Source organism: Schistocerca gregaria, chromosome 10 (genome assembly GCF_023897955.1).
Source record: "Schistocerca gregaria isolate iqSchGreg1 chromosome 10, iqSchGreg1.2, whole genome shotgun sequence".
In the NCBI taxonomy this organism is placed as follows: Eukaryota; Metazoa; Arthropoda; class Insecta; order Orthoptera; family Acrididae; genus Schistocerca; species Schistocerca gregaria.
In genome coordinates, this window is record NC_064929.1 from 203,755,461 (window position 1) to 203,778,785 (window position 23,325).

The 23,325-nt window shown below is 41.2% G+C and overlaps 1 protein-coding gene across 4 annotated transcripts in view; it reads right to left on the reverse strand.

The window, feature by feature from the left end:
• Positions 1 to 23,325, reverse strand: part of LOC126293649 (carbonic anhydrase 1-like) — a 133,913-nt gene that overhangs the window by 47,308 nt on the left and 63,280 nt on the right. For all 4 annotated transcript variants that reach the window (XM_049986930.1, XM_049986928.1, XM_049986931.1 and 1 more), the window contains 2 exons: positions 19,165 to 19,312; positions 6,286 to 6,391 (listed from right to left, as the gene is read on the reverse strand). In XM_049986930.1, coding sequence (XP_049842887.1) covers positions 6,286 to 6,391; positions 19,165 to 19,312 — 254 coding nt within the window. The remainder of the gene's footprint in view (positions 1 to 6,285; positions 6,392 to 19,164; positions 19,313 to 23,325) is intronic.

Below are 23,325 nucleotides of genomic sequence, written 5' to 3' on the forward strand. Positions count from 1 at the left end.
AAGACAGTAATCTGGACGCCACAAGCACTGCAGATTGGGGGGTCCTCCCGCCGGAGTAAAAAACCATGCGTTAAAGGACTGTTCCCGATGCGGAGGCGAGCGAGGAGAACCTCATCTCGCCTGCACGACTGGTGGGACGTACGCCATGGCCGCGTGGTGGCCTTGACCAGACGCAGCTTATTTTCACCGACTGCCAGCCACTCCTCTTCCCAATGACGCATAACACGAAAACGCAAAAGGGAGGTTACATTATGGAGGGGGACGACACATTCAAAAACTTGATGGAGGGAACATGCATCTTTGGCAGCCACATCCGCCACTTCGTTTCCCCTAACACCCACGTGCCCCGGCACCCAGCAGAGAGAAACCTCCTTCCTCTGCCGTTGCAGATGGAGCAGGGCGTCATGGATGTTCTGGACGACCGTATCCGCTCGGTAAAAGTGTTGCATGGTCTGAACGGCACTCAGAGAGTCAGAACAGATGAGAAACTTAAGACTGGGAACACATCTCATCTGCTCCAATGAACGCAAGATCGCAAACAATTCGGTATCAAAGATGGTAAACGCCGCAGGAAGCCGTAACTTGATGACTCGATCAGGGAAAACAACAGCACAACCAACAGAGTCCCTCCTGTTTAGAGCCACCCGTAAATACTGGTACATGGTCGGGATGCCTGTTTAAAATATCGTAAAAGAAGGATGTAAAAACAAACGCAGGAGTGCAGCTCCTCCGGTACTCTGAGAAGTCTAAAAGGACGCGCCCCTCTGGAGCAACCAGGGAGGCAGGCGAGTAAAACCTTGTCGTTGGGGGGGCCGCACGCTCCACACCAAGGGACTTAAGCAAATGCTTGGCACGAATCCCAAATGGTCTCGTTGCCCTGGGACGACTGGAAAAGAGATGTTCCATAGGCGGTCGGGCAACGGTAGCGTACGCAGGGGAGGTAGGACAGGCAAGGAAATGACACACCAGTCGCACCATGAGGAGTTTCCGCCGGATGGCGAGCGGCGGTTCCCCTGCCTCAGCACACAGGCTGGGGATGGGACTGGTACGGAAGGCACCAGTGGCCAGCCTGATACCCTCACGGTGTACTGCGTTAAGAATCTTCAGATACGAAGGCCTCCCTGACCCATACACGGTGCATCCATAGTCAGACGCGACCGGACGAAAGCGCTATAAAACTGAGCAGATGCGGAAACTACCAGCGACCTAGTGTAGCAAAAGTGTGATTAACCCGAAGAACCGGCATGTTTCCATTGATCGGCGGTCGAATGCCGAGGGTCCCATGTCCACTGCAATCGTAACTCACGATTTCGTTGGACCAGCATGTGAATACGTAGCGGTACTCTGCTGCACAGCTCCATGTTCAACGATGTGCCATGAATGGTGTACTCCAAAACTTTTGTTCGTGCACCAGGACTGTGCTCTCTCGTCAGAGATGACACAGATCACCACTTATCCTACGTTAGAGAGCAGACAGGCCCCCGAACCTCACGTTCTGTGAACAGACGTGGACGTGCAACCATTTAGCGCCTAGTGGTAGTTTCACTGTCCTATCTCTTTTTGTAGATGCTCACGACAGTGAAAGGTATGTGCCAAGGTCTGATCAGGGTTTATCCAGAAAATAAAGTCGGTAGTTGCCAACCGCAGAGTGGAATGAGTATAATATCTTTGAGTAGGAGGATCTTTGATGGTTAAGAGAGCCTGGCGCGTGCAGTAAAAAACTCGTGAGTCGTACCTAGGTGCCCAGAGGAAGCAGACGTGTGGTGACAGCTTTAAGGTAGGACTCGCCACTGCACAGTTACACTGAGCAAACTTTATAACGTAAATGAAAGAAGATATACAATGATTTCAAAATGGTTTTTGTTAGTTAATGTTCAGAGTTAGTATTTGTCCATTTGTCCAAGGTTTGACGCAGTAAGGGCTTTGTAAAAAAAAAGTTTGTAAGAGTGATTCCTGCTACAAAAATGTTGGAAATGGTAGTTTTTGTATATGACTTAAAATTTTAAGAATATATAAATAGAGGTCAACATTGTTTTTAAATCTAACAGCCTGAATGATAATCCACATTCTTTGCGTGTATTGAATATGAAAATGAGTAGTAAAGTTAAAATACCCATCAATGAAAGAACGCAAAGGAAATGAGACCACTATCCAATATATATGTGCAATTCATGGTTTGTAATCGATTTTGGTATAACTAAAGTTATCAGAGCAAAGTTATTTCAAATAACTAATTTTATGCCATTTGCACAACTGACATTATACAAGGGAAAATATAATTTTATTAAGTAAACATCAGGGCCAAAAGTTAATTTTTCAGTACCATCTTAATGCCACTGCAAAAACGTCATTATTCTCTTAAACTTGATTGCTGAGTCAAATACATGTTTCGTTAGTGGCAAAAATGGAGGAGTGCACGAAACAAGTTCACAGACGCAGCCAGATGCATGTTGGTTGAATAATTAATTTGGAACGATTTTATCTTTGATACTTTCACTAATTAAAAATGAAACAATTTTGGTTAGTTACTTTCACTTTTAAATATAAATTTATCCATGATACTTTCAACAGTAACACGTGAACATTCGACCAGCTTCACCTTTTTTGAGATACTCGTTCAGTGTCTGCCTAATAATAATCTGCCCTTAGCCAAAGTCGCTTATCTCAATGGGTTTCTCCATTTGCAGCCCATATCTTTGCTACGGTGATCCCCCCATCCGTGTCTGCTCCGCTTAGATACATCTGTTACTGTGTCATGTGCCCACAGTGCCTTCAAGTAGCATCCGACGTCGCAGTGGGTAATGGTCATAATGTCTTGGGTGATCAGGGTAGGTCAGATGGCAGTTTCACTTTAGTCACATCATAAGCTCTGTATGTGTTCATTTGACGTTAAATATGTCTGATTGTAAATAAAAGCTTCAAACTATATTTTTGATGATTACAATACCTATAAACTTAAACAGCGATAGGTTTACTGAACAAAGCTTAAAATGCATCAACACACATCAGCTACAGTGTTGCATCACCCTGGGATGTCCTACAGGTGTCTTGCTACTGTGATCGGAAGGTCAATATTGACGTTTTTTGGAAACAAACGCAATTACCACGAGTGGGGTTGAAGACTCCGAGGACACAACCCCCCATGTGAATCCTACGATTTTGTCGTTATATAAATGACTTTTGTTTTTTTTCGTTCGGTGATCTGTAACACTGTGAACGAATATATACACGTACCTGAGAGTCAGTTTTTGTTTTTATGCCTTGAATTCCGAAATAAGGGATGATCCAAAACTGTTGTTGATGTGTGTATGTTGTCAGTCAACCCAATACCAGTAAGTTGGATGTTGCTAATATGTGATTGTGTAGTAGCTCAGAGTTGCTGTAGATTGTCGCTGATTGCCATCTAATCGTGTGACTTATTGTATGCTGATTTTAAAACTATCCTGGTGGTCCATGTTTATTTTTGGTGGCAGGGCAGCAAAGTGGTTTAAGCTACTAGTAACTAATTTGATACGGAGGGATTATCTTCTCAATCGTATTTGGTTTTAGTCTTGCAAGCTCCCTCAATGCTGATGAGTGATACTGTCAGCTTTGCATAAGTGTTGTAACGTCTGTACACCAACTTAATTGCAGGAGAACTGCCCTCAGTAATATATTTGATTTTACCGGGTTAGTTTCTTCTTTCTTTATCGGCGTTCCAACCTTTTTCAGAGTTGCTATTGTATTCATGCAAGGTTCAATTACATGGGCACATGGGAGTGCAGCTTAAAAACAACTGCCTCTCATATGAAGGCAGGCAAGCTTAACACATTGTGAATGTGCAGCTGGGCTGCAAGAACGCAGTATCTCAAAGTAGGTCAGTGTTGTAAATAACATTTCCGTTACCACTTACCGTCCCAGACACATTGTTCGATACTACTTTGCAGCAGTCAGCTTTCGGCTGCTTGTTTTTCTTGGTAGAAAGAGATGTGTCTATAATGCTGAGTGATTTGTGAAGATATGTGGAACATGTTTTTTTCTCAAAAGCATCAACTGCGAAAAAGGTAGTAGTTTCATAACTGAGGGGAAGTAAACCATGTTCCAAGCTCACAAACCCACCAAGGATTTGTATGAAACATGCTGTTATGAGAGTCTACATCGAGGGTCTCAATATTGGGAGAAGTCCACAAAACTGATCTGTTCAGTTGGCTTATGTTACCCTCTTGTGGCATTTAAATCTATTCTTTACATCCTCATCTTGGTGGTACTTTGTGGCAGTAAGTGATAAGATCACTCGTACATTCATAATTTCCTCGTGGATCTGAAACTTAAAATAGTAAATCGAGTGTATTTAACCCTTCCATGGTTACATTTTTGCATATATTTGAAAAATAAAATTTCGGTAACTATCTTCCTTTGTGATAAATAATACACTTCCATTAGCAAAAAAAAATTAAGCTGACTGATTTCGAAAATCGGTGAAGTCGAATGAGTGTTTTCTACAATCCTAACTAAATTCATTTTTTCATGTGAACCTAGGATTCACAGAGTTATTTTTTTAAATATTTATATAACATGATTTCACATCGAGTTTATTTCGTAGAAAGGTTTTTAACTGCAGTTCTTTACAAAATGTCTTACAATGAGTCTGGCAGTTTTCATACTGAGCAAATGGGACACAAAGTTTGAAGAACATTCTGTAGGTACAGCTAAAGTTACCTTTGGGAATAACATTATTTAAAATGAGCATATGATACAAGAGATGGGAAGTAATCATGAACTTTTATATTTTATTCCTGTTGTTGTTGTTGTGGTCTTCAGTCGCGAGACTCGTTTGATGCAGCTCTCCATGCTACTCAATCCTGTGCAAGCTTCTTCATATCCCAGTACCTACTGCAACCTACATCCTTCTGAATCTGCTTAATGTATGCATCTCTTGGTCTCCCTCTACGATTTTTGCCCTCCACACTGCCCTCCAATACTAAATTAGTGATCCCTTGATGCCTCAGAACATGTCCTACCAACCAGTCCCTTCTTCTAGTCAAGTTCTGCCACAAACTCCTCTTCTCCCCAATTCTATTCAATACCTCCTCATTAATTATGTGATCTACCCATGTAATCTTCAGCATTCTTCTGTAGCACCATATTTCGAAAGCTTCTATTCTCTTCTTGTCCAAACTATTTATCGCCCGCGTTTCACTTCCATACATGGATGGCTACACTCCATAAAATACTTTCAGAAACGACTTCCTGACACTTAAATCTATACTCGATGTTTGCAAATTTCTTTTCTTCATAAACGCTTTCCTTGCCATTTCCAATCTACATCCTCTCTACTTCGACCATCATCAATTATTTTGCTCCCCAAATAGCAAAACTCCTTTACTACTTTAAGTGTCTCATTTCCTAATGTAATTCCCTCAGCATCGCCTGACTTAATTCAACTACATTCCATTATCCTCGTTTTGCTGTTGTTGATGTTCATCTTACATCCTCCTTTCAAGACACCGTCCATTCCGTTCAACTGCTCTTCCAAGTTCTTTGCTGTCTCTGATAAAATTACAATGTCATCGGCAAACCTCAAAGTTTTTATTTCTTCTCCATGGATTTTCATACCTACTCCATATTCTATTCCTAAGGGACCATTAATGAACATCTCACTAGAAATGAATATTTACAGTTACCTGAACAGAAAAGCAGTAAGTTACTCAAATATCAAGTGGAGCTTAGAGAAAAGCAACTCCCACAACTTTTTACAAAATGGATATACAAATGTTACGTCACCTGATAGATACACTTTTGTTCCACATCTAACTGATGTACTTTACCCTCTTACTGCCCTCCCTTCTACCCCACAGCTTCTGATACCTGCCAAGGTTTATCTGTTTCTGCTTCCCTTGCTCCTTCTCTTGGACCTCCATATCAGCTACCACCCCCCACCGACCTCTATGACCAACCTGGATAATAATATACAATTTATGAGGCTGATTATCAATGTATTTTTTTTACATAATGGAAACATTTATATGTTCTCAAATCTAATCACACTATCACTGTGACAAATTTAGTTGTGTGTGTGTGTGTGTGTGTGTGTGTGTGTGTGTGTGTGTATGTGTGTGTGTGTGTGTGTGTGTGTGTCTGTGTGTGTGTGTGTGTGTGTGTGTGTGTGTGTGTGCAAGCTTTTTGATGATCTTTGAATAAAAATAGATTTGTACATTTATGATGTTCTATGTTGGTGAGCATCACCTCACTATGGATCTGTAGAAATAACACCAGAACACCACACCTAATTGGATACTGTTATACCTCCAGGAAGACCGCCAGTACTGCTGCATCACCATGTTCCCTATAGGAATTCTCCTTGCCACGTGCTGCTTTTCTTGAAAATACCATATGCATCTCCATAGCATAGCTGAAATTAGAAGAAAGATATTGGCTCGTCATGATTTTTAAGATAAACTGGTAAAAACATTAACTTTGCTGCTACAGTCTACTAGTATTTTTTTGTACTGCCCATCATGTGAGGGCATCATTGGAGAATATATAGCAAGTAAACAGTTTTTGGAAATTAGTACTATAGTACTATAGTTCAAAAAATACAAAATTGAATGTTCAGGAATGCATAGTTTATATAACTGGTATTTTTAATATCCCTGTCAATGTGCAAAATCGATAGAGGCTCAGAGGTACTACAAATCGTGATTGACAATCGCCATCAGGGATGCATGCAGAATGTGATGTGGAGCAAATTGCTCACAACAGTGAGGACAGGCACACAGATGTGACCCAGTCTAGTAAAGTCCACTGCAGTCACGCCCATCTGCTTGTCGGAATTGGACCCTTCATTGTACCTTGTAACACTTTTTACATGATACTGATCCTATCACTTTATAATCAGACTGGTAGCCAGAGGAGGTTACCTGAAAGGACTGATTATGGCTTGGTTTACACCTGTGATGATTCTGTTGACCAATACCTTAGGCATGTAGAGAAATTGAATAAGCGATCTGTGAGAGAACACATACACAAAACTTTGACTGTGGGAGACCTAACTTGGGAAATATCAGTCATCACAGCAATAATAATAACCAAGGTAGAAGGGGTGGCAATAATTACAGAAATTCCCAGTCAGAGAGAGAACAGATGTGAGGTAACCAGGACTAGATTTTAGATAGAATAGTATAAGTGTTTGAAAATAGAGATATACAATGGCAAGAGTACTGTCAGCCACAACAACCTTTCAAACTTAATGGTGCAAAGAATGGCCTAGTAAAACTCAAGACTATCCGCTGGTGGTCTATAATGTGAGAGTTTGATGTGATAACGCAGGGACCACTGACAGTGATCAATGTTAAAATCAGAATTATGATGATGCCAGTGTAGTGAATATCTTTCAAATGTATACAGTTACCACTGATGAAAACTATTGGAGAAGTGTTGGAAAGAACACTTAAGCGATTAAAGCAGTAAAGAAACGAAATGTGATGACTATTGTTTGAAAGATGGGAGAGTTGCATGAGTTGTTCAGTCAAGAATTTGATGGTGGACTAGAAGGTGAGGACTATAGAGAATTAGTTATATTTGAGCAGAAAGCTGAGAACAAAGTAGACAAAAATTTAACTAACGCTTTTCTGAAAGGTAATTTGGCAAATAAAGATGCTGAAGAGGTCACAGTTGAAGATGAAGAAGAAGTGGGTTATTATGGTCGTTCAGTGAAGAGATAATGTTAGGAGATGAAGAAAATGATGTCTCAGACATTGTAAAGCTGTTAGATTCTGTGGGGGATTCTAAGGAAATGTGTGTTATTTGACGTTTATCAAATTAACATGCCCAACTGAGATCATGTTTCTGATAGCAATGGAGGTGAAAATCATTTAAATACTGGGCAACGTTCACAATGTGTACATTCAGATGTTGGTATGCGAGAAGGTGAAAGGTTTCTTTACAGTATCTGGACGAATTTAGGAAAATTTCTTATTAAGTCCTTTTGAGAAAGACTGACTACGATAAGAAGGTAACTGTATCCAGGGTGGTGGAAAAAGTATAAAAAGAGGTTTTATAACTATTTTAATGAAAATATGAGTAATAGTAACCAAAATTTAAGTAATGTAGAGATTCAGTTTCAAAATAGTAGCCATGAGCAGAATGATCACAAATTTGACGTGACCATTAAACCAGCTGAAAGTGTATCTAATATTAACAGTAATAGTAAAGGAACTGAAGTTAATGACATGCAGTGTGATAGAATAGAGGAGTATGATGATGACATACCTTGTGAATTAGTGGGAAAAGCCCTAAAGCAAAGCTTTTCGCAGACATAGTAACTCAGGGGAGTGCTAATCAGTTGAAATGCTTGCAAACAAAAATATGCAGTGTACTGAAATTTTGTCTTCTGAATTTATTGATATGTGGTAAAAATATACATTGTGCATAAAAGTGTCATGTAATTAGAATGTAGTGGATAAAAATTTCAAATTTAAACCTTACTTCAACATTTTAGCAAGAATAAAGAACACAAATTGAGAAAAATGCATAGCTTGATTTCAACAAACATAGCAGTTTTTCATGTATACTAATTTATTGCTTTAATCACTGTTGCTTTCAGGAAAGCTGCTTAGTCTTGTAAGCTACACTGATGTTCTTCCATAAGTTTGTGTGTTCATGATTTATGTAGATCTACTTAAAAATTTAATCTCCCAAACGAGTAGAAATTATATATATATATATATATATATATATATATATATATATATATATATATATATATAGATAATAACACAATAAACTATGTTCATAGCTCTGCAGACAGTGTAACATTTCTGATGGTGACCTACAACAATAAATATTTCTGTCACCTATTACTTCATATCTCACAAAGGCAAACACATTAAGTGAAACACTCTATATATATATATATATATATATATATATATATATACAGAGTGTTTCACTTAATTTATATATATATATATATATATATATATACAGAGTGTTTCACTTAATTTGTTTGCCTTTGTGAGACATGAAGTAATAGGTGACAGAAATATTTATTGTTGTAGGTCACCATCAGACATGTTACACTGTCTGCGGAGCTATGAACATAGTTTATTGTGTTATATACAGAGTGTTTCACTTAATTTGTATATATATATATATATATATATATATATATATATATATATATATATATATATATATACAGAGTGTTTCACTTAATTTGTTTGCCTTTGTGAGACATGAAGTAATAGGTGACAGAAATATTTATTGTTGTAGGTAACCATCAGAAATGTTACACTGTCTGCGGAGCTATGAACATAGTTTATTGTGTTATTACCTAAAGAGTTACAGCAAAAAGATACAATTTTTTATATGGAACAATAGTTGTTTCTATCATGCACTGGAATCAGTAACACCAGCTGTGCTTACATCAGTTTAAATTACATTCCTATCGCTTTTAGTTTGGGAGCTACAACCTTTGAAAGTTTCAGGGGCAGATACAACATGCTCTACATAATACATGGCTGTGTGGTGGATGATGGATGTTCTGGCGGTGGGAAGTTGATTTAAGTGAAATGTTCAAATGTGTGTCCATGTTCCTGACTGCACAATGCAATGCGCCTTCTGAAGGATCTGCGGACGAGATGTAACATCGCCGGTGTCGTGGAGCAACATGCGTCCCCAATGCGTCGTTTTAGATCCTCTGGGGATGTGGGCTCACTGACACAAACACGATCCTTTAGATATCCCCAAAAAAAGGAATCTAATGGTGTTAAATTGGGCGACCTTGCAGTCCATGAATGAGCATCATGGTGCCCTAACCACTTTCCTTCAAACCCTATTGTTTAGTTCTTCCACAACAGCACGTGCAGAATGGGCTGGGTGACCTTTCTGCTGCGTCCACATATGGACTCTCGTGTGTACACACACATGTTCAAGGAAACCACCCAAATTGTCGACTATAAACGTGCGATACAACTCATCTGTTGGTGTACCTGGGAAGTAGTGTGGACCGATGATTTCATCCCCAAGGATTCCACACCATACTTTAACAGACCACCTACGTTGACGGTAGACACGTCGCACCCACCAAGGATTGTCTGCACCCCAGTAGTGCACGCTATGGCGATTCACTGCACCATAATTTGTGAATGTGGACTCATCAGAGAACATAAAACCTAGTAAAGACTCCAGTGTCAAATTACGCATGACCCATTCACAGAATGTAACTCTCACACAGAAATCGTTCCCATGCAGCTCCTGGGTCGGTGACAGGCGGTACGGGTGAAACCTGTGGCTGTGTACTATATGCCACACAAATGTGAGACTGACACCAATGACTGCAGCGATGGCTCATTAGTTGACATGAGGATCATGATGTACTGCAGCTAAAACAAACACCTCCATCTCCTCACTTCTTTCAGTTCTTCATCTGTTACAGCAGCGTGTTACCAAGCTGCTCGTTTCCCGAAGTCATTGGCCGGCATGTAAGAACGCAATGGCTGCCGGAGCTCTTCGCCTAGGATAACTCATGGCATACGCCATGGCTTCTTCAGTCGCATCGTGTCATCACTCGCCGAGCACCAGCAACATTTCAACGTACTCGTTGTTCGTGTATGACATCTTCATGTGATGTGGCATATAGAGCCCCATTTGTTTATGTGGCTCGAACTGTCAGGTATACGGTCATGTGTGGCAACACTCGGCAGTCTAATAGCACATCGAGGAAGCTTCTCGCTCTGTAACGCCGGCGACATTACAACTCGGCCGCACCACATTTAGAAGACGCATTGCGTTTTGCACAGCGTGTGTGGTATCTGCCCCTGAAACTTCGAAGGTTTTTAGCTCCCAAACTAAAAGTGATAGGAATGTAATTTAAACTGATATATACACATCTGGTGTTAATGATTCCAGTGCATAATAGAAACAACTATTATTCCACTTAAAAAATTTAATCTTTTTGCTGTAACTCTTGGTGTAATAAACAATAAACTATGTTCATAGTTTCTGTCAGAGACAGCAAAGGACTTGGAAGAGCAGTTGAACGGAATGGACAGTGTCTGGAAAGGAAGATATGAGATGAACATCAACAAAAGCAAAACGAGGATAACAGAATGTAGTCGAATTGAGCCGAGTGATGCTGAGGGAATTAGATTAGGAAATGAGACACTTAAAGTAGTAAAGGAGTTTTGCTATTTGGGGAACAAAATAACTGAGGATGGCCGAAGTAGAGAGGATATAAAATGTAGACTGGCAATGGCAAGGAAAGCGTTTCTGAAGAAGAGAAATTTGTTAACATCGAGTATAGATTTAAGTGTCAGGAAGTCGTTTCTGAAAGTATTTTATGGAGTGTAGCCATGTATGGAAGTGAAATGCGGACGATAAATAGTCTATACAAAAAGAGAATAGAAGCTTTCGAAATGTGGTGCTACAGAAGAATGCTGAAGATTAGATGGGTAGATCACATAACTAATGAGAAGGTATTGAATAGAATTGGGGAGAAGAGGTGTTTGTGACACAACTTGACAAGAAGAAAAGACCGGTTGGTAAGACATGTACTGAGGCATCAAGGGATTACCTGTTTACTATTGGACTGCAGTGTGGAGGGTAAAAATCGTAGAGGGAGACCAAGAGATTAATACACTAAGCAGATTCAGAAGGCTGTAGGTTGCAATAGGTACTGGGAGATGAAGAAGCTTGCACGGGATTGAGTAGCATGGAGAGCTTCATCAAACCAGTCTCAGGACTGAAGACAACAACAACAACAACATGTTCATAGCTCGGCAGACAGTGTAAGCTTCTTACGTTAACCTTCCGCAATACATATTTCCGTCGCCTATTACTTCCAAACTCACAGAGGGAAACCCATTTAGTGAAACACTCTGTATGTTATGTGCACATTTATTCCTGCTCTTACTCAAATCACATTTACTTTTCATGTAGTTAGCATTAGCCTTCAGGCATAATTATAATAGTCCTATGAGTAAAAGTACACAATTTTACATTTTTGAAACAAGTCGTAATATACAAGAAGGCATTAACTATAAACATTTTTACTTTTATATTTCTACGAATGTGCTGATAAGTTGATTGTAACACATAAACTAGCTCTCATTTTTTACCCTTTGATTAGTGTCAATAATTCACTCACGAATTCCTTACATTTTGTAAATTATTGCAAAATCTGTGTGGCAAACTGATGGGGGTTGTACAACACCAATTTCAAAATTTTATTGGTCATCTGAGGAATTGGACCACAGTATCTATTTTTCTGCCTCATTTAGCTATCCAAGCATGATAAGATGAAATATTCTTCATGTGGTTGCGTCAATCTGGGTTCTGTACTGAAAGAGTTTCCGCTGTTGTAACGGAAAAGCTAATACCTGGGAAAGTCAACCTGAAGAGGATACACCACCCAAATTCAATGAAATAAGAAAGATGTTGACGAAGAAGGCACCTAACACCAGGAGAAGTCAATATTCCAATGCCATGGCCTCAAGAACCTGCCTACAGCAAGGGGAGGGTGGAGGTTTAGTATTCAAGAAAAACATCGTTGGGCACTTTCTGTAATCTTCCTTTATACAAAAGAGCAATTAATCAAACCACTGCAACTCAAAGTTCCTTACATTAAAGTTCTTACAGAAAGTCAAATTTTCGACATCACTTAACTATGTGATCACCATTTTGAATATTTCATTTCATGTTTTGTGTTTTTTTAAATACATAACCGCCAGAAAAATGTATACACACTTTAAGGAACGAAAAGTATTACTTATGTATTCATTTTACATTTAATAATTGATGGCATATGTTGTAGAACCTTCAGCTTAGCACATGGTTACTTTAAATGTTCAAAATGTTCAGCGTTGGCTGCTATACACTTAACAGAACGACGAACGGGCGCCCCAAATATGTCAGTCAATGTTACAGTGGAAGTCGCTGCACATGTCGCTGAAATGTCCTGGCGAAGTTCCTCCAAATGTGTGGCTTACGTCGATAGACGTTATCTTTCACGGCTCCCCACAAGTAAAGGTCCATAGGTGTTGGATCTGGTGACAGTGGAGGGAACTCAATGAGCCCTCTTCGTCCAATCCAATGGCTTGGAAAATTTACATCCAGGAAAATTCTTACGGCTAGGTGGTAATGTGGTGGCGGCCAGTTCTGTTAGTGGAAGACCTCTTCATCAGCTCCATAAAGTGCACGTACACCAGGCAAAATTGATGTGCGTAACATTGTCAGGCACACTTGCCTGTGACAGTAACACCAAAGAGAAAGGGTCCTAAAAAGCCCCTAGATGACAGTCCACACCACACATGAACCCTTGGTAGATTGACCGCTTTATCCACATAAACATGCCGTTTTTCCGGTGCCCAGTACATACCGTTATGCCGATTCACAGTGCCATTAAGATTAAACTGTGCCTCGTCATTCCGCACTACCTTCGTCACAAATTGCTCGTCATCAGTAAACATTTGTTGATACCATTCGCACATTTGCATTCGGCGATCAGGGTTGTCGTCATTAATCGCATGAATTAATCGTGGAAAGTAAACTTTCAACTTTCAGAATTCTTTGTGCACTTGTTCTGCAAACCCCCACTTCATGTACACATTGCGTAGCAGACTTCTGTGGAGAATTAACAAACGTTTCCAGCCCAAGAGCGGAGGAAGCAACACTCTAAGCTGTCTTCCTGACCTTCCTTTGTGAATATCACAAATCGTTCCACGCAATTCAAACTTGTCATTGATGCATTTAATTGTAGAAGGGTTGGCGGTTCTGTTTCAAACGCCCGCCCCCACTGACATTTCACTTCAGCGGCATTATCAAACTTGAAAAACCACTTTACAATACAATTTCGTTCCAAGAATGTCAGTCGTGTTCCAGCCATCTTATTTTCCCAATACTGAGATGAAAGTACTAACATTTGTTGAGCCAAAGACCATACTGCAACACACTCGTAACTCATATCGAACGACAATATCGATAGAGCCTGACAAAGAGTGTACACATTTTTCTGTCGGACTCTGTAAAGCTGCGAGATTATTATTCAGATTTTGCAAAAACACCAGAGTTAAAAATAAGAATTTACCTAATTTGTGTAACATCAAACATGTTACAACATAAATAAAACTTAAGTCTGGGCAAAACAGTTATAACTGCATCGATAATGGAATATGAATGGATGTTAAGTGAGTATTGTGACACTTCTTGCATAGTATCAATCCTTAAGCTTTATAATCAGGTCGGTAGCTGAGCAACAAAACTCGTCAAACTAAGTCCCAATAAGTTAGATTAGTATTTTTCCCTATGAGTGTGTGTTTTTGAGCATCAGCATAACTGTCTGAAGTTTGAAGCGGTGTCAGCACTGAAACATGTATGGTTCATTTTTCTTCATTGAGCTAAAGTTTTCAACAAACAATTACACAGACGTGCTTGACCAATAAGTGGTGCCACAGGTAGATCTGAGTTCCACAGATTACCTCTTTGACCATGATCAGGCACCTGAACATTCGGGTATGGGGGTTTGGACGTTTTTAAATGAACATCCTCCAAACAATTGGGTCTGTGCTGCTGCGTACCTATGGGACTATTTTTATGTGGTAATGTGAAAGATCTTGCTGAAAGCAATTCTAGGATGCAAAATATGCATTTTGATGTTCTCGACTCGATAATTGCACATATCGTTTAGTATCCCTGGCATGTTGTTAGATATAGTCTGTATGACCAGGAGGAGTTTTACTGAACACACAAAAAATATTACATAGTTATAGATAGTTGGTGTTTGCCAATGATGCTGTAATTGTGTATGAGGTGGCAAAGGACTTGGAATAACAGCTGAACAGAATCAACAATGTCTTGAAACAAAGTAAAACTAGAATAATTAAAAAACATAAAATATTTGTATATACTGCTCACTGCCATGATCATTAGTCAGGAGATGTCAAAATAGGTAAATATATTGCAGTAAACTGGAACGGCTAATATATACAGAATTAATACACTGTCAGAATGAAATATAGTTACGCACTTTCAATAAATTTATCATACACAAAAATCTGATCTTGACTTTTGTGACCAAGTGCTGTCAAATCTAAAATCTAACCAACAGTTTTACTTCAGCTGGATTAACTGTCCCTGTTAAGATATTCATTTATAGAGTAGTAGGAGCTGCCTATCAAAAAGTCTTTTAAACTCTTTTTAAAAGGTGCTTTATCTGAAACGAAGTTTTTAATGGTTGCTGGCAATTTATAGGAAATGTGGACGACTTTTATAGGAAATTGGACGACTTTCTGGATCAAGGTAAGTGATTTCAGGTCTTTACATAGATTTTTCTTATTCCTAGTATTGATAGCATGTATTGAGTTATTGGTTGGAAATAGACATGTATCACATGCAACAAATTTCGTTAAAGAATAAACATACTGAGAAGCAATGGTTCGTATCCTTGAAGAGCTTTCTACATGATGTTCACGAATTTACACCACAAATGAATCTTATTATACGTTTTTGCGCGCTAAAAACTTATGCTCGGTTTAATGAGTTACCCCAGAATATGAACCCATATGACATAATAGAATGAAAGTAAGCAAAGTACACAAGTTTTTTTATATTTATATCTCCTACATCTGACATTATTCTCACTGCAAATACAGACTTCTTTATGCATTTCAGCAATTCTGTGAATCTATTATCGTGTTGTAGTCCCAGAAATTTAATGCTGTCAACCTCTTCAATCTGCATGTCATCATATGTTATGCACATGCTGGAAGGAAATCTCTTACACATTCTGAAGTGCATATAGTGGGTCTTTCCAAAGTTTAATGACAGTTAATTAGCTTTAAACCATTTATTGATGCCAGCAAAAATTTGATTAGCAGCCATTTGCTATGTATTTCCATGTTTGTATCATATGCTAACAAAACAAATTTATCATCTGTCAATGTAACAGATATGACGTCAATAATGTACCAAGTAAAAGCAACAGACTCAAGATTGAACCTTGAGGAACACCACGTGTAATTACTTCCCAAGTAGATGATGAGTGACTGCTTACTGCACAGATATCTTGCAATGACACCCGATGTTTCCTGTCAGTTACATAAGACTCAAACCATTTTGCAGCACTGTCGGTGAAATCTAAATATATCAGGTGGCTGAAGTGGATAGGATATAAAATGTATACTGGTAATGACAGTAAGAGGAATCTGTTAACATCGGGTATAAATTTCAGTGATAGGAAGTCTTTCCTGAAAGTGTATGTGTGAAGTTATCTTTTTGTGTGGAAGTAAAATGTTGATGATAAACATTTGAGACAAAAAGAGAATAGCAGCTTTCGAAATAAGTTGCTACATAATAAAGCCTAGGATTTGATAGAGTGATCGAATGACTGAGGAGGAGATACTAAACTGAGTTGGAAAAGAAGAAAATTGTTGCATAACATGACTAATAGAAGGAGTCGGTTGATACAACACGTAGTGGCGCCTTAAGGAATCGTCAATGTAGTATTGGGGTGAAGTGTGGGGAGTAAAAATCGAAGAGGGAGAACAAGAGATGAACAGAAGAAGCAGATTCAGAAGGATATAAACTGCAGTAGTTATTTGGAGACGAAGAGACTCGCACAGGATAGAGTAGCATGCAGAGCTGCATCAAACCAGTCTTACGACTGAGGCCACAACATTTCCATATTCAGGCGTCCACTGCTATTACACTGATGAGCCAAGACATAATGACCACCTGCTTGATAGCTTTGGAACATCACTGATTCTGCGTATAAGAGACCAGTTGTTTGAGGTATGTGGCATTAAATGTCTGTACACAGGTCACGTAATTCACGTAAATAATGGGCCGCAGATCTGTGTAGGCAATAATGGCATCTGAATGCGACCCAGATGGGTTCCACAGGATCTTCATAAGGTGAATCTGGTCGTCCAGACATGAACGTGAGTTCACTATAATGTTCCTCAAACCACTGTTGCACAGTTCTGGCTAAGAGGGTATTATAATGCTAAAAGATGACATCGTCATTGGGGAATACATCAAGCATGAACAGATGCTGGTCCTTTGCAGCTGTCAGCGTGTCTTTGATTACTACCACATTTCCCATACAAGCGCAGGAGAATGTCTCCCATAGCATAATACTGCTCCCTCCTGCCTGTTACCGTCCGTGCTGCACGTTTCGAGCCACTGTTCATCTCGGTGATGGCTTTTCTGGAGACGACCGTCATTCATCCAAAGAGCCGACACGTTTCCATTGATCGACGGCCGAGTCCCGATGGTCTCGTGTCCACTGCAATCGTAACTGACACAGTCGTTGGGTCAACATGTCAACATGTAAGGGTGGTCGTCTGCAGAGCTCAGTGTTCAACAATGTACGATGAACGGTGTACCCTGTAAAACTTGTGTGTGCACCAGCAATGTGCTCTTTCGGCAGAGATTCCACAGATGACCTTCTATCCTACCTTACACAGTAGACACCCAACCATTCAGCGCCTAGTGATAGTTTCACTGTCCTTCTACCTCTTTTCATAGATCCTCACGGCAGTAGCACGTGAAAATTCGATCAGCTTCGCCGTTTTCGAGCTACTCGTTCATAGGCTCTCTATACACTACTGGCCATTAAAATTGCTACACCAAGAAAAAATGGAGATGATAAATGGGTATTCATTGGACAAATATATTGTATTAGAACTGACATGTGATTACATTTTCACGCAATTTGGGTGCATAGATCCTGAGAAATCAGTACCCACACAAACCACCTCTGGCCGTAATAACGGCCTAGATACGACTGGGCTTTGAGTCAAACAGAGCTTGGATGGCGTGTACAGGTACAGCTGCCCATGCAACTTCAACACAGTATCACAGTTCATCGAGAGTAGTGAAGGGCATATTGTGACGAGCCAGTTGCTCGGCCACCATTGACCAGGCGTTTTCAGTTGGTGAGAGATCTGGAGAATGTGCTGACCAGGGCAGCAGTCAAACATTTTCTGTATCCAGAAAGGCCCGTACAGGACCTGCAACATGCGGTCGTGCATTATCCTGCTGAAATGTAGGGTTTCGCAGCGATCGAATGAAGGGTAGAGCCATAGGTCGTAACACATCTGAAATGTAACGTCCACTGTTCAAAGTGGCGTCAATGCGAACAAGAGGTGACCGAGACGTGTAACCAATGGCACCCCATTCCATCACGCCCGGTGATACGCCAGTGTGCCGATGACGAATACACGCTTCCAATGTGCCTTCACCGCGATGTCGCCAAACACGGATGCGACCATCATGATGCTGCAAACAGAACCTGGATTCATCCGAAAAAGGACGTTTTGCCGTTAGTACACCCAGGTTCGCCGTTGAGTACACCATCACTGGCGCTCTTGTCTGTGATGCAGCGTCAAGGGTAACCGCAGCCACGGTCTCCGAGCTGATAGTCCATGTTGCTGCAAATGTCGTCGAACTGTTCTTGCAGATGGTTGTTGTCTTGCAAACGTCCCCATCTGTTGACTCAGTGATCGAGACGTGGCTGCACGATCCGTTATAGTCATGTAGATGAGATGCCTGTCATCTCGACTGCTAGTGATACGAGGCCGTTGGGATCCAGCACGACGTTCCGTATTACTCTCCTGAACCAATGTGGCGATACGACAAACCGCAATCGCTATAGGCTGCAATCCGACCTTTATCAAAGTCGGAAACGTGATGGTACGCATTTCTGCTCGTTACACGAGGCATAACAGCAACGTTTCACCAGGCAACGCCGGTCAACTGCTGTTTGTGTATGAGAAATCGGTTGGAAACTTTCCTCATGTCTGCACGTTGTAGGTGTCGCCACCGGCGCCAACCTTGTGTGAATGCTCTGAAATGCTACTTATTTGCATATCACAGCATCTTCTTCCTGTCGGTTAAATTTCGCGTCTGTAGCACGCTATCTTCTTGGTCTAGCAATTTTAATGGCCAGTAGTGTAATAATAATCTGCCTTTTGACAAAGTGGACCATCTCAATGGATTTAAGCATCTGCAATCCATATCTTCGCTAGGGTGATCCCCCATCTGCGTCTGCTCCGCTTACATACTCTTGTTACCGCGTCACGTGCCTGCAACGCCACCAGGAGGCATACAAAGTCGCGGTGGTCAGTGGTTATTATGTTTTGGCTGATCAGAGTATGTGAAGGTTCTGTTAACGCTGCCACTTACTAGGAGCCATCAACAGCGTGCTCGCTGCCCATATCGTCGCTCTCACCCCAGTGGAAGTGCAGCTGGAGAAACTGGTACTCGCCCGTCAGCGGACCGCCTCGTAGGACCGTGTTCTCCACGGAGGCTGTGTCCACTGGCTGCAGCTGCACTGCAAAGCAGAAGGCCACACACTCGTGACAGTACTCAGACATCAGTTTCCTAAAGCAGTCTCACATATTCTTCAAAAGACCTCAGAAATATCACCTACAGAGATTAGGGCATGTTCGAGTGCTGCTGAACAGAAAGCATTTGACATCCATTATGAAATTGGCAATATCTGACTCAGTAGCTTACTAGTTCAGTAAACACGAACATGATGGTTCGATTCTCGCTAGTAATACCTTCTTTTTATTTTTATTTTATTTTATTCATACTTTTTATCAAACGAAAATCTTAATTAACAAGAATTGTGTCAACATTTTTCAATCAAAATAGAATCCTTTATTTCTAATTATGTTCTGCGTTCTGTAATCACTAGGAAACGTCTCATGTGAGACGTTCCCTTGGGGTCCACCGGGGGCAGAACTGTACAATAACCCTGGTTTTGGTGTGGGGCGGCGGAGGGGTGAACGTGCACTGCGGTAGTCGTGGTGGGGTTGTGGACCACTGCGGCTGCAGCGGTGATGGAGCCTCTCCGTTGTTTCTAGGTCCCCAGTTAACATACAATATACCGGGTGATCAAAAAGTCAGTATAAATTTGAAAACTTAATAAACCACGGAATAATGTAGATAGAGAGGTAAAAATTGAGACACATGCTTGGAATGACATGGGGTTTTATCAGAAAAAAAGGAAAAGTTCACAAAATGTCCGACAGATGGCGGTGGACAGCAAAGCGTCAGTGACTGCACATGACAATCGTGTATAAAAGGAGCTGTAATGAGAGAGAGAATCAGATGCGCCAGCAGTCGCAGCATGTTGACGTTACCTGAAAAGGCGCTTTTAGTGAAGCTGTATTATCAGAATGGGGAATGTGCTAGTTCATCGTTACGATCCTATCCCCATAGGAAGGGGATTCGAACGGGTAAAGGTCCGTTGACAAATGCAGCTGTGGCGAGAATGATTTCGAAGTTCGAAGCCACGATAGACCCTGTAGTGGCCGACCGAGCACAAGGTGTAATTCTGCTGAGACAGTTCAGGAAGAAATGGAGACTGTAGCGGGTTCGTCAGCGCTCGTGCAGTCGCACGTCGCACCGGCATTCCATACACTACTGTTTGGTTGGCACTTAGGCGTACCCTCCGATGCTATCCGTACAAAATCCATTGGCATCGTGAACTGTTACCTGGCGATTTTGTGAAGCGGAGGGCATTTGCGGTGTGGGCGTTTCAGAATATGGCGTAAGATAACGATTGGTTGAGTAACGTGTTGTGGACCGACGAAGCTAATTTCACGCACAGAGGGTCTGTCAACGCTCACAAATTCAGAATTTTGGGCTACCGAAAATGCTAGAACTGTCGTGGAAACTCCATTGCACGACAAGAAATTCGCGGTATGGGTTGGATTTACCACATTTACCATTATCGGGCCTTTTTTCTTCGAGGAAATGCTTGATTGCGACGGATGAGAGGTACGCCAATATGTTACAGAATAGCATCATCCCCAGCCTGGCTGATAAACACCTGCTGGAACGTACGATGTTTATGCAGGATGGCGTTCCACCCCATGTTGCTAGACGCGTGAAAGAGCTCTCGCGCGCGTCGTTTGGTGAGACCTCAGTCCGTCTGCCTATGGTCCGCCCACACACAAAGACACATTTGCTGTCGACAGGGTAGCCTGGTAGCAGGCGCCAGCGCCTATAACTTCGACACTCTGTAGCGCCATTGGATGATGTTTCCAGACAGGGGTTGCTATGCTCGATTTGTTACTCAAGACAACCACTACAACCTCTCGAAGTTTATCACAACATTTCTGGAACACCCTCTGTAGAAATAAAAACAATACTTTATTTACTCTTTTATGTTTCACGTTTTTGCACCAAATTGCAACTGATAGTGTATCCACATATTCCCATAACATTAGTAATTAAAAAATAAAAATATTTTACCTTTATATTAAAAAATTACACCGTATTTGTTACTTAACACACTGATTTGATAATACGAGTACACACAAAATTTAAATTAGAGGAAAAAAATTCTGTTTGTGAGAACAGAAGCAGAGGCTTGTAAATTAACACGGTACCACATGAAGTCATTCATAAATGCATCCTGAGTTTCTGAAGACGACTGCGCAGAAACTATGAGACATGCAGAAAGGAGACTCACATCAGTGGGTAGAGCATGTCCTCAAGTTTTTGACTCCTTCTTTGGGCCCTGAGTATGGACACAGTTTGTGATATGGCAAACGTCATTATGTGTGGAGAACCTGGAAAGATGCGACAACAGCCCACTTTGGAAATGTGTGAGCAGAGTTGTCTGTCTGCAGCTAGATACTTCAAGCGACAGTGCGGAGTGGATGGTTTCGCTAAATGTTATGACATGTCTGTCTTCTGGACATGGGATCTCCAACTATGTCACTACGAGTATTACAATTTGAAACTTGGACAAATGCTCTTACCAGTGACATGTGTCAAGTTTCTTGTATGCCCTGAAGTTTTCGCGCAGTCATCCTCCAAAATTTAAAATGAAGAACACAGAGGGTCTTTTTTCGCAAGTAAAGATTTTTATTGCTATTCCCTGTAGTATCCAGTTACATTCCAAAGTCCACGATTGTCTATGCAGTAGCTATCTCCATTTCTTCACTCGTGATTGTGGCAACCATTCCTGATCGCTCAACAACAAACAACATTGCGAGACTTTCTGCCTATGGTCATTTGCTGTCGACAGGGTAGCCTAGTAGCAGGCGCCAGCGCCTATAACTTCGATACTCTGTAGCGCCCCTGGATGATGTTTTCAGACACGGGTTCCTATCCTCGATTTGTTACTCAATACAACCTCTACAACATCTCGAAGTTAAGCACCAAGCAAGGTGGCGCAGTGGTTAGCACACTGGACTCACATTCAGGGGGATGAAAGTCCAAATACGGGTCTGGCCATCCTGATTTAGGTTTTACTTGATATCCGTAAATCGATTGAGGCACATGCCAGGATGGTTCCTTTGAAAGGGCATGGCCTACTTCCTTCCCCATCCTACCCTTATCCAATGGGGCCAATGACTACACTGTTTGATCCCCTCCCCAAAAATCAACGAACCAACCACTAATCAAACTTTTTGCTTTGTGAATATCAAATTTGCTACAAGGGTCACTCCACAAGAAATGCACACAATTTTTTAAAAAATCCATCTTTTACTCTACATGTTTGAAACTTTTACAGTGTGTAGATACATCCTTCAGGAACAATATTTTCATTTCTCCACATAATTTGCATCCCTCTGAACTGCCTTACGCCATCCTGGAACCAGCGCCTGTATACCCGCACGGTAAAATTCTGAACTAACCTGTTGGAGCCACTGTTTGGCAGCGTGCACAAGGGAGTCCTCATCTTCAAACCTTGTTCCATGAAGAGAGCCTTTCAGTTTCCCAAAGAGATGGAGCCAGGTCAGGACTGTAAGGCGGGTGTTTCAGTGTTGTCCATCCGAGTTTTGTGATCGCTTCCATGGTTTTTTGACTGACACGTGGCCGTGCATTGTCGTGCAACAGCAAAACGTCCTGCTTTTCCCGATGTGGTCGAACACGACTCAGTCCAGCTTGAAGTTTCTTCAGTGTCGTCACATATGCATCAGAATTTATTATGGTTCCACTTGGCATGATGTCCACAAGCAAGAGTCTGGAGCATGCGCAGTACGAGGCCTGCTGCTTCGAGGACAATCCTCAATACTGCCGGGCCCGCCTTCATCACGTAACCTGCTTGCCCACCGACTAACTGTACTGTGATCGACAGCAGCATCTCCATGCACCTTTTCAACCTCTTGTATATGCTTCCCACTGTCTTGCTTTCACAGCACAGGAATTCTATGACAGCAAGTTGCTTCTGACGAACGTCAATGGTAGCGGCCATCTTGAAGACATGCTGTGACGGCGCCACTCACGGGAATGGGTTTAACTATATTTGCAAACAAGCGGGAAGGATGTATCTACACACCGCAAAACTTTCACACATGCAGAATGAAAACTGTATTATTA